At 42.3% G+C, this 12316-nt stretch overlaps 1 protein-coding gene across 4 annotated transcripts in view; it reads right to left on the bottom strand.

The window, feature by feature from the left end:
• The window catches only part of svild (supervillin d), a 108851-nt gene that overhangs the window by 4227 nt on the left and 92308 nt on the right, over positions 1–12316 (bottom strand). For all 4 annotated transcript variants that reach the window (XM_029629662.2, XM_029629661.2, XM_065008036.1 and 1 more), the window contains exons 20-25: positions 11823–11952; positions 10963–11275; positions 4406–4560; positions 4102–4207; positions 1069–1276; positions 719–852 (exon numbers count right to left, since the gene is read on the bottom strand). In XM_029629662.2, the coding sequence (XP_029485522.1) occupies positions 719–852; positions 1069–1276; positions 4102–4207; positions 4406–4560; positions 10963–11275; positions 11823–11952 (1046 nt within the window). The remainder of the gene's footprint in view (positions 1–718; positions 853–1068; positions 1277–4101; positions 4208–4405; positions 4561–10962; positions 11276–11822; positions 11953–12316) is intronic.

The following is a 12316-nucleotide window of genomic DNA, read 5'->3' as shown; positions in this document are numbered from 1 at the left end:
GTGGTGGCAGCATCATGCTGTGGGGATGTTTTTCAGCAGCAGGGACTGGGAGACTAGTCAGGATCGAGGGGAAGATGAACGGATCAAAATACAGAGAGATCCTTGATGAAAACCTGCTCCAGAACGCTCAGTACCTCAGACTGGGGCGAAGTTTCACCTTCCAACAGGACGATGACCCTAAGCACACAGCCAAGACAACGCAGGAGTGGCTTTGGGACAAGTCTCAATGTCCTCGAGAGGCCCAGCCAGAGCCCGGACTTGAACTCGATCGAACATCTCTGATGAGACCTGAAAATAGCTGTGCAGCGACACTCCCCATTCATTGACAGAGCTTGAGAGGATCTGCAGAGAAGAATGGATGAAACTCCCCAAATACAGGTGTGCCAAGCTTATAGCATCATACCCAATAAGACTTGAGGCTGTAATCGCTGCTAAAGGTGCTTCAACAAAGTACTGAGTAAAAGGTCTGAATACTTATGTAAATGTAAAATTTCATTTTTTTATTTTTAAGAAAGAAACCTGTTTTTGCTTTGTCATTATGGGGTATTGTGTGTAGATTGATGTGGATTTTATTTTTTAAATACATTTTAGAATAAGGCTGTAACGGAACTAAATGTGGAAAATGTCAAGGGGTCTGAATGCATTGTATGTTACAGTATAGTCAGAATGCGATATGATAAGGAGTGTGAAAATGTTACTGTAAGAAGTGGTATGGTACCTTGGAGCATGCAGTCGTATGCCTTCCTGTCCTGCTGTCCCAGAGCATTCCTGAACCCAACTGGCTCCGTGCCTTCCTCTACCTCCTCCACCTTCAGACTGCTGTTACTGTTCAGGCCCAGCTCAGAAGGATGCCTGGTAGACACACACACACACACACACACGTTAACAAACACATGAACTTGTATACATAAACTAAACAAACGGCACACCAAACTAGTCAGAGCCTAAACTAGTCAGAGCCTGAAAACAAATGTGATTGCTTTACATTTGGTCAGAGCTGAAAAGTTGCTACGTTAAAATAAAGCAGACTGCAGACGCTCCCATAAACAAACGGTATAGGATACTCACCTCTGCTTGAGCCTTTCCACAGCCTTGGCACCCACCTCCCTGGCGCTGGCGTGGGACTTACATCCGTGCCACAGGTAGAGCTGTCCCTGGTGGGCATCCAGCAGAACCAGGGTGGCACGGGAACGCAGGCTGGCACAGCAACACTCCACCTCCACCAGGGAAGCCTCCACCGTGGCTTCCCCGCGCACACAGTACAGATGCCAGCCGCCTGGACAGGGAGACGCACGGACAAATTCAAGTAGGCGCACAAGAGCTCAGTGGCACAAAACAGACAGACAACGTGTGGTAAACACAAGCACTGTGTTTTAATGCACTCAAGGCATCTGTTCTAGTAGTGCTAAGTGACTAATAAAAAAAGTGATCGCCCAGCTACTAGCTATATCCCTCCTTCAGATTTAGTTTTTAAAGAGCCTTCGAGATGACCTTTGGAGTAATGAAAAGAGTGCTATATATTGAAAAGACAGTATAAATGTAATACATTCCTGACATTTAATCCTTGTACAAATTCCCTGTTTGAGGTCAGTTAGGATCACCACTTTATGTTAAGAATGTGAAATGTGAGAATAATAGTAGAGCGAGTGATTTATTTCAGCTTTCATTTCTTTCATCACATTCCCAGTGGGACAGAAGTTTACATACACTAAACTAGTATTTGGTAGCATTGCCTTTAAATTGTTTAACTTGGGTCAAACATGTCTGGTAGCCTTCCACAAGCTTCCCAGACAGAGCTGGTGTAACGGAGTCAGGTTTATAGGCCTCCTTGCTCGCACACGCCTTTTTAGTTTTGCCCACACATTCTCTATGGGATTGAGGTCAGGGCTTTGTGATGGCCAATCCAATACCTTGACATTGTTGTCCTTAAGCCATTTTGCCACAAGTTTGGAAGTGTGCTTGGGGTTATTGTCCATTTGGAAGACCCAGTTGCGACCAAGTTTCAACTTCCTGACTGATGTCTTGAGATGTTGCTTCAATATATCCACATAAGTTTCCTTTCCTCATGATGCCATCTATTTTGTGAAGTGCACCAGTCTCTCCTGGAGCAAAGCACCCCCACAACATGATGCTGCCACCCCCGTGCGTCACGGTAGGGATGGTGTTCTTCGGCTTGCAAGCCTCCCCTTTTTTCCTCCAAACATAACGATGGTCATTATATCCGCACAGTTCCATTTATGTTTCATCAGACCAGAGGGACATTTCTAAAAAAAAAAAGATCCTTGTCCTCATGTGCAGTTGCAAACCGTAGTCTGGCTTTTTTTATGGCGGGTTTTGGAGCAGTGGCTTCTTCCTTGATGAGTGACCTTTCAGGTTATATGTCGATTTAGGACTCGTTTTACTGTGGATAATAGAAAGGCTTGTACCGGTTTCCTCCAGAAAATTCACAAGGTCCTTTGCTGTTGTTCTGGGATTGATTTGTACTTTTCGCACCGAAGTACATTCATCTCTAGGAGACAGAACATGTCTCCTTCCTGAGCGGTACAATGGCTGCGTGGTCCCATGGTGTTTATACTTGCATACTATTGTTTGCACAGATGAATGTGGTACCTTCAGGTGTTTGGAAATTGCTCCCAACGATGAACCAGACTTCTGGAGGTCTACAATTTTTTTCCAGAGGTCTAGGCCGGTTTCTTTTGATTTTCCCATGATGTCAAGCAAAGCGGCATTGAGGTTAAAGGTAAGCCTTGAAATAAATCCACAGGTACACCTCCAATTGACAGAAATTATGTCAATTAGCATATCAGAAGCCTCTAAAGCCATGACATCATTTTCTGGAATTTTCCAAGCTGTTTAAAGGCACAGTCAACTTAGTGTATGTAAACTTCTGACCCACTGTACATTTATTTGTGTGTTTGTCTGTAAACAATTGTTGGAAAAATCACTTGTGTCAAGCACAAAGTAGATGGTTCTAACCGACTTGCCAAAACTATAATTTGTTAGCAAGAAATTTGTGGAGTGGTGACTGGAAATGATGCTGTTACATTGATGGAAGCCACAAACTATCTGCAATATTAAAGCTGATCTACACAGTAAAAAGATGTCAAATTAAATTGTCCATCACAACAGTCTCCCACTGAGCTTTGTCGATAACAGCAGTTAAATTCAGGGCAGCGTTGTTGTTGAGAGCTGTAGCAACACGTTTGCAGTTGTCCATTCCTATTATCTTAAAAAAAAAACATTTGCGGTAGACTACTGTTCAGGGAAGACCCCATTATGTTACAGACAGTAGCCTGTGGCATGGCCAATCAGAACACATCATCCGGCATGACCAGCCCTGCCATTATGTCAGCCAATCAAGGCTAGCCAGGAAGAATAATGTGTTTCTCTGCGAGAACAACTATGCTTGTAATTAACATTAACATTTACAGATAGCCTATGAGTTTGTTATTAAGGCACATGAAACATTTTGCTATGTGTTACGTAGCCTAGTGGATTATTTCGCTCTTCACTCGCGGGGCAAGGCTACCCCCGACCAAAAGCCCGTGAGTTGTCTGATAAATCAATCGGATTTAGTCCCACTGAATCTTTGTCTGTATTTGGTTAATTAATCTCTGGCTGGGCAAATACGTGGAGGTGAATATTATCTATTTGTTTGCTCATCACTTATCAGAAACATTTAGCGTGCTATAACGTAGCCTAAATCAAGTGTAGCCTATTATGTAGCTATTAGGTAACTCCAAAAGCCCGTGGAGGTTTTGAAATATGAACACGAGACTCACCTTAGCCTACTAGGTGTAGGATCTGCCATAAGAAGTAGGTTGGTAATATAAGTCATATCATAGGGGTCAAATCTTTTGAACTGTTTTGGCTACAAACAAGCTGTCGTAATGGTATAACCATGATGGCAACAAATATGCGCTCGCTTTCTTCTCTCCAAAACAACAGGTGAGTGAAGACTAATCATTACAACAATTATTACCAGGGAAATTTGTTTTCTAGGTGCACTGGTGCTACCAAATGAAAATATGCAGGTCGCACAGCAAAATATTGAAGCATGTATGCGAACGAAATGGTCAGACTTTAGAGCTCTGCATATACCTGTGTTGTTGACGCCATCATCTTCTCTGCTACCCTTTTGGATGACCAGGCCTCCCTGGAAGAGCTGCAGGAAACATGGAGGCTCCTTGCCCTGTGCCACCAACACCTAACCACCAGTAAGAAAGACAGACCCCATTGTAACACAACGGATTCAATCAATCAAGGTCCTGTTGAACAGCAAATACATACATACAATCAAGTGCGCTAGATTAGGGCTGGAGCGAGAGCCTGCAGGAGGGTAACTTTCCTGGGTAATAGTTAGGCATCCCTGCACAAGTGACACTTTTGGGTGCTGTGGACTAACCTGTGCCCCCCTGTGGTTCCCCAGCTCGACGGTCATCAGTGCGGAGGTGCCCTTGCCACTGACGCTGGAGTGACGGCCCTGCCAGAAGAAACAGGCGCTGCGCTCCCGACCTGGACCCCCACTACTCAGCTCCCCCGGCTTCTGCCTCTTACCCACTGGAGGACAAATAATTAAACAAACAAACATACAAGTTACAACATCAATGGTGTAATGTAATATTTGTCGGGTTAAGACGGGTAATATATACTAAGCTATCTGTATGTATTATGCAAAGGCAGCAGCTACTCTTCACGGGGTCCGGAAAAATTAATACATTTTAAATACATTCATTACAGAATTCCCAACACACTAAGTGTGTGTCCTCAGGCCCATACTCCACTACCACATATCTACAACACAAAGTCCATATGTAAGTGTGTGTATAGTGCGTATGTTATCATGTGTGTGTATGCATGTGGCTGTGCCTATGTTTGTCTTAAATCTGATTCTACTGCTTGCATCAGTTACCTGATGTGGAATAGAGTTCGATGTAATCATGGCTCTATGTAGAACTGTGCGCCTCCCATTGTCTGTTATGGACTTGGGGACTGTGAAGAGACCTCTGGTGGCATGTCTTGTGGGGTATGCATGGGTGTCTGAGCTGTGTGCTAGTTGTTTAAACAGACAGCTCAGTGCTTTCAACCTCTCACAAATACAAGTAGTGGTGAAGTCAATCCCTTCTCTACTTTGAGACAGGAGAGATTAACATGCATATTATTAATATGTTTGCTCTCTGTGTTCATCCAAGGGCCAGCCGTGCTGCCCTTTTCTGAGCCAATTGCAATTTTCTTAAGTCCCTCTTTGTGGCACCTGAACACACGACTGAACATTAGTCCAGGTGTGATAAAACTAGAGCCTGTAGGACCTGCCTTGTTGATAGTGCTGTTAACCTGTCTGGGAACGTGGTTCCGCTAGATACATTTCTCAAACATACAAGTAAGTAATAGGCACCATTTTATAGATACAATTCTCATTAATCCAGCCACAGTGTCTGATTTAAAAAAAGATTTACAGCGAATGCGCCACAAATTATTATGTTAGGTCACCACCAAGTCACAGAAAAACCCAGCAATTTTTCAAGCCAAAGAGAGGAGTCACAAAAAGCACAAATCAATATAAAATTAATCACTAACCTTAAATGATCTTCATCAGATGACACTCATAGGACTTCATGTTACACAATACATGTATGTTTGTTCGATAAAGTGAATATTTATATCCAAAAATCTAATTTTACATTGGCGTGTTATGTTCAGTAGTTCCAAAACATGCAGTGATTTTGCAGAGAGCCACATCAATTCACAGAAATACTCATTATAAACGTTGATGAAAATTCAAGTGTTATGCATGGAACTTTAGATAAACTTGTCCTTAATGCAACCGCTGTGTCAGATATAAAAAAAACTTTACGGAAAAAGCATAATCTGAGTACGGCGCTTTTTTAAATTATTTTATGTTTGTTTATATAATTATTATTATAATTTATTTTTGTTACGTTCGTCTGATACTGTCACTTTGTCCTATCGTTGTCTAATATCTTTTCACTTTTGTTTTGAATGTTCTTAAGCTCCTGTGGCGGGATTAGATCAGCGGAAATTTTAGAGCGCCACCTATAGTTTTTGATAAAACTCAAACTTTCATTAAAACACACATGCAAGGTACTGAATTAAAGCTACACTCGTTGTGAATCTAGCCACCAAGTCAGATTTGTAAAATGCTTTTTGGCGAAAGCATGAGAAGCTATTATCTGATAACATGCACCCCCCAGAATACCAGACCTTCACCTAAACAACAGATTTTGCGGTAGCCGGCGCTACCCAAAACGCAGAAATAAAATATAAAACATTCATTACCTTTGACGAGCTTCTTTCTTGGCACTCCTATATATCCCATAAACATCACAATTGGGTCTTTTTCCCCGATTAAATCAGTCATTGTATATGCAAAATGTCATTTTCTGAAGACCGGTCTGAGCCAGGAATACTCCCTTTTACAAGACGCAACGTCACTTTTTAAAATTACAAAAGTTGCCTATAAACTTTTACAAATCACTTCAAACTACTTTTCTAAACCAACTTTAGGTATTAACAAACGTTAATAATCTATAAAATTGATCACGGGGCGATCTGTATTCGATAGCAGCAAGTCTTGAAATCATCGTCCATGTTTTCCATTTCACAACATCCTGGGGCGAGCTCCAAGAAAGGAAGTGCCCTGACGTCATCTAACCAAGGATAAAGCAGGGAAAAAATGCCAGTACTGGCGACATCGTGTGGAAGCTGTAGGAATTGTACTGAATGCCTCGTTTTCTGTCTGTCGCCTTAGACAATACATTGACTGGCAGATGACTTTTTTGGGGGGGGTTTTGGTGAACAGTTTTTCGAGGACTTTTTACTCCTAAACACGTTATGTTATAGCCACAGATACGATTTAACCAGTTTTAGAGACTTCAGAGTGTTTTCTATACACACATACTTATCATATGCATATACTATATTCCTGGCATGAGTAGCAGGACTTTGAAATGTTGTGCGATTTTTTACAAAAAGCTGCGAAAATTCGCAGCCTCCCTAACAGGTTAATTGGAAAATGCAAAAAAAAATAAAAAAAATATATATATATATATAAAAAAAAGAATGCACTCCCCGGAATCCCACAATAAATGTTTGATTTGTTCGATAAAGTTCATCATTTATGTCCATATACCTCCTTTTGTAGGGGGTTTGGTAAACAAAGGATTAAAATTCCAAAAAGTTATATTACTGGTCGTAGAAACATATCAAACTATGTATAGAATCAATCTTTAGGATGTTATCATAAATTTTCAATAATGTTCCAACCAGAGATTTCCATTGTCTGTAGAAAAACAATGGAACGAGAGCTACCTCTCATGTGAATGCTCCTGACTGAGATAGAGGCTGCTGGCAGACCTCTGACTCATTCCCCTCTCATTCAGTCCCCCTTCATAGTAGAAGCCTCAAACAAGTTTCTAAAGATGGTTGGCATCTAGTGGAAGCCTTAGGAAGTGCAACATAACCAATATCCCACTGTAACTTCAATAGGGGCTGAGTTTAAAAACTACAAACCTCAGACTTCCCACTTCCTGTTTGGATTTTGTCTCAGGTTTTTGCCTGCCATATGAGTTCTGTTATACTCACAGACATCATTCAAACAGTTTTAGAAACTTCAGAGTGTTTTCTATCCAATACTACTAATAATATGCATATATTAGCATCTGGGATCGAGTAGGAGGCAGTTTACTCTGGGCACGCTTTTCATCCAAAAGTGAAAATGCTGCCCGCTATCCCAAAGAAGTTAAGAAGGTAGAGAAGTGCTTTATTATGAACAGTTTTCTCCCCATCTTAGCTACTGTTGTATCAATATGTTTTGACCATGAGACAGTTTTACAATCCAGGGTTACTCCAAGCAGTTTAGTCACCTCAACTTGCTCAATTTCCACATTATTTATTACAATACTTAGTTGAGGTTTAGGGTTTAGTGAATGATTTGTCCAAAATATAATGCTTATATTTAGGACAAACATTCCTTTCCACCCATTCTGTAACTATACAACTGTTGCTGTAGTAGCTTTTTTCCCAAAATGTAATTGAATGAATAAGCTTTGGTGCTATCATTCTTTGTCATTTATCTTTGTTTCATTGTGTTGTTTCTTCTTCATTTAATTCAGTTTAGTCACATGATTTCTCAATTTGAGGTAAGTTTGCCAATCAGTTGTGCAGCCAGACTTATTTGCCATTCTTTTTGCCTCACCCCTCTCAACCATACCATTAAAAAAATCCTCGTCAATCCACAGGGATTTAACAGTTTTTAAAGTAATTTAGCTTATTAGTAACTGGCATAAGTAATTTCATAAATGTGTCAAGTGCTATGTCTGTTTACTCCTCATTACACACTCTTTACATGAACAACATAGGAATCACTACAAACCTTATTGTATGACTTCTTATACACTATATTAGGCCCAGCCTTTGACACTTTGGTTTTCCTAGATATGGCTATGATACTGTGATCACTACATCCAATTGATCTGGATACTGCCGTCAAGCACATTTCTGCAGCATTAGTAAAGATGTGATCAATACATGTTGATGATTTCATTCCTGTGCTATTTGTAACTATCCCTGGAAGGTTGACTGATAACCTGGACCAGGTTGCTGGCACTGGTTACAGTTTGAAGCTTTTTCTTGAGTGGGCAGCTTGATGAAAGCCAGTCAATATTCAAATCACCCAAATAATAGACCTCTGTTGATATCACATACATTATCAAGCATTTCACACGTTATCCAGATACTGACTGTTAGCCCTTGGTGGTCTATAGCAGCTTCCCATAAGAACGGGCTTTAGGTGAGGCAGATGAACCTGTAACCATATTAATTCAACAGTATTTAACATGAGATCCTCTATAATCTTTACAGGAATGTGGTTCTGAATATAAACAGCAACACCTCCACCACTGGCATTTCTGTATTTCCTATAAATGTTATAACCCTGCATTGCTACCACTGTAACAAAGGTATTGTCTAAGTGAGTTTGAGATAGAATATGAATGTCATCTGTTACTAGCAAGTTATTATTTTCATGAACCTTGTTTTCTTAAGCTGCATATGTTAATGTGGGCTATTTTGAGCACTTTTCATGGATGTTTGTTTTCATTGGGAAGCTTTGCAGAACTAGACATTCTCATGTTATTTATGTTCGTGCAGGGTGAACTGCACACAGTAGACTTCCTACTAGGGCACAATGCCTCAGTGCTAACAGCATAAATCGGGTTCGATAGACATGATTTCTGCATACAATAGCTGTTGGATCAGCAGAGGCATTCGGGGCAGTTAGAGAGACATCAATTAAGTTACTTACATTATGTCTACCAATGTCCTTGGTATAATATATATTTGTTAAAGCATTATGTTGACTCAGGAACACAATGGTAGGGATTAACTGAGCTGAGCTTGGGTCATTGATTGATAAGTCATTGTCTCAACGCAGCCTTATAATGTTGTGAAAGGGTCCAGGAACCCAAATTATTTGGGTGGATCCCATCCTCTTTATAAAATGTGTTTGGTTTCCAAAAGGTATCAACATTGTCAACAAGTTACACCCATTAAGCTGCAAAAATCACATAGCCAGTTGTGAGGAGAAATAATCCTGTTCAATGCCACAATTCAGAGAGGGAACCGGGCCGGATATGATGGGTATTTTATTAGTGTCAAGCAGAGAGTCAATCAACTCTGAAATCCAGTTTCAACTTTTCAGAGCTGCACTTCGTAATATCATTAAAATACAAATGGACTACGATATAATCAATGTCCATGTCCTGCCGTAGTACATTCGGGTGCAGATTAGTAATGTCATTTACTCATGCTCCGGCATAGGACATAGTTCCTGGTGCAAAAACAGTCACATTTCTTACCATGGAGCTGCCCAAAATCACGGCCGGCGAGAAGGACGCCCACTCCCACAATTCACAAGATGGCGCAGGCCTCTGACAGATGGAGAAGCCCAGCACGATCCAGAGCAAGGGCGGACACTCGCCGACGTCAAAATCGTAGGGGAAGGATAGGAGTAGGCACAGCGGCCGCAGACACAGGTACCCCCAGTGACTAAGATGCAAGGAAGATCAGGCTCCAGGGCCTCTCGCTGGGAGTGTAGGCTGCTTTGCGGCATGCCACTGTCTTCGGCTTCCACGGCTCGTGACACGCGACCATCATTGATTGCCATGCGCCATCTTGCTTCGACTCAGCTATCAGATGGGGGAGGAGAGGTAGGAAAGGGCTCCCCTGGCGAACGAACTCCGAGCAACACCGGCCAGTCGGATATAACGACAAACGACAAGACGGAAATACATCCAACATGCGCAAGCGGTAAACATTCCACTCTGCGTTTCCCCCAGTTTCTTATGTAGGCTGGCTACCTGCGTGATCAAGGAAGCCACCTCGAGCCTATAATCCTTGGAAAGCAAACGATTGCCACATTGGAACTGAGTGATCCAGTTTGTCCTGAAACAAAGTAGTAAATACAGCTCCTACAGCGCTGGTTAATTTCCTTCTCCAGACAAAGAGGGCTCCATTGGAAAACCCATCTGGGACTAACTTCGTTAGCTGAATGGCTGACGTTAGCTATATTCAGCTCATGAGATATTATTGTTCAAGAACCGACGGGTACACATATATGGCAAAAACATCTGTATCTATCACTGTGTATTTAATCCTGGTAAAGCATTGATCAAAACTTTGATGGGATCCAACTAATTGTTTTTGAAATATTCAAGATACAATACCAGTGAGCTGGAGTTTCTCAATAGTCTTTTCCTCCATGCGTCTGGAACTATGAACAACTACAGCGTGCAAAAATATCCCTCTTCTCAACAACCCGCTGTACAACTTCTACCCCCATAGAGATACAATACGTTACATCTAATAGCGTGACTCACCCACAGTGGCCCTTCACCCAGCACCTTTAGTAGATTTTTATGACGTTCGTATGACAACATTACTCACCCACAGTGGTGACCGAGTACTTCCAGCGGATCACGTAGGTGTCTCCTTCGTGCAGCTGGCCCAAGCTCGCCGCCACCAGCTCCTCCTCCTCAAACTCCCGGATATGCCAGGCGTCCACTGCCACTGTGGCGAGCTCCGCCTGGCGTCCGTCCTCCGTTCGGACCATCCCGTAGCCACGCTGAACGTCTACGCCCTCCAGGAGGCTACGTACGGGGCCACCCACACTGTCCAGCAGGGCCTTGGCGTCGCACGGTTTTAAGACGTCGGGCTTGGCCGCCTCAAGGGGCGAGCGGAGGGTAGAGTGCACAGGGCTCTGGAGGGGGAGAAAGAGAGAGGGGGAAATGGGTATGAGAGAGGAGGAAATGGGTGTTCGTTTTTTCTTTCTTCTTTCCACAAAAGGGACCGTATACTGTATGGCTAAGTATGTGATTATGCCTCATAACATGACGACCCAATGTGACAAAAGGGCCTGAAAAGGGCGGATTCTATTAATCTATTATTTTTAATACTGTAATGAGAAAAAAAAGAGAATAAAAGGTAATTGCATCCCCATAATAGAACGCTTTTCATTTGCTACACAGACATTCTTCTCCCTGTCTCCTCATCTGCACTGATCTGAAAAGAACTGACGAGGTGAAAGACAGCCTAACGATGAGCATGCACCATATTGCTTTCACCCGTCTTTCCCAACCCATTGCTTTCTTTCTGGGGTTTTAGGCTCGGTTTCTGTGTAAGCACTATGTGACAACTGCTGATGTAAAGAGGACTTAATAATTATTATGTTTTTGATTTTGATTGAGGACAGTTGTTTAAGCAATTGAGATAAAGCCCATGCCCCCCCCCCCCCCCCCGATCCATACCTTGGCCTCATCCATGGCAGACTCCTCTTTCCTCTCGGCCCAGTCCAGGAACTTCTCTCTGAACAGAGCCGTCTCGTTGTGCTCCGACAGACGGCCGAACAGAGCCCAGCTGGGACGTCCCTCACCCTGCCTACACACAAAACACATACACACAAACATTGAGAAAACGACACCAACAAAAACACTCACAGTGCGGTGCATCTAAAGTAGTGATGGGGGAAGAAAATGGATACAAATACATAACGCAATATTATTTGATGATATTACAACGAAACTTTGACATGTCTCTCTGTAGCAGACAAGAGCAACATGTTTGGAATATCGAATCGCAACACATATAAAATCCTGAATAGCAATAGATATATTGGCACCTAAGTATTGTGATAATATTGTATCATCGTTAGGCCCCTGGCAATTCCCAGCCCTAATCTAAAGTGTCTTCGCCCCATTGACACAGACTTCAACATTTGCAAATACTTATCACTGCTAAACAG

Source organism: Oncorhynchus nerka, linkage group LG23 (genome assembly GCF_034236695.1).
Source record: "Oncorhynchus nerka isolate Pitt River linkage group LG23, Oner_Uvic_2.0, whole genome shotgun sequence".
NCBI lineage: Eukaryota > Metazoa > Chordata > Actinopteri > Salmoniformes > Salmonidae > Oncorhynchus > Oncorhynchus nerka.
This window is presented reverse-complemented; position numbering and strand designations above follow the sequence as displayed.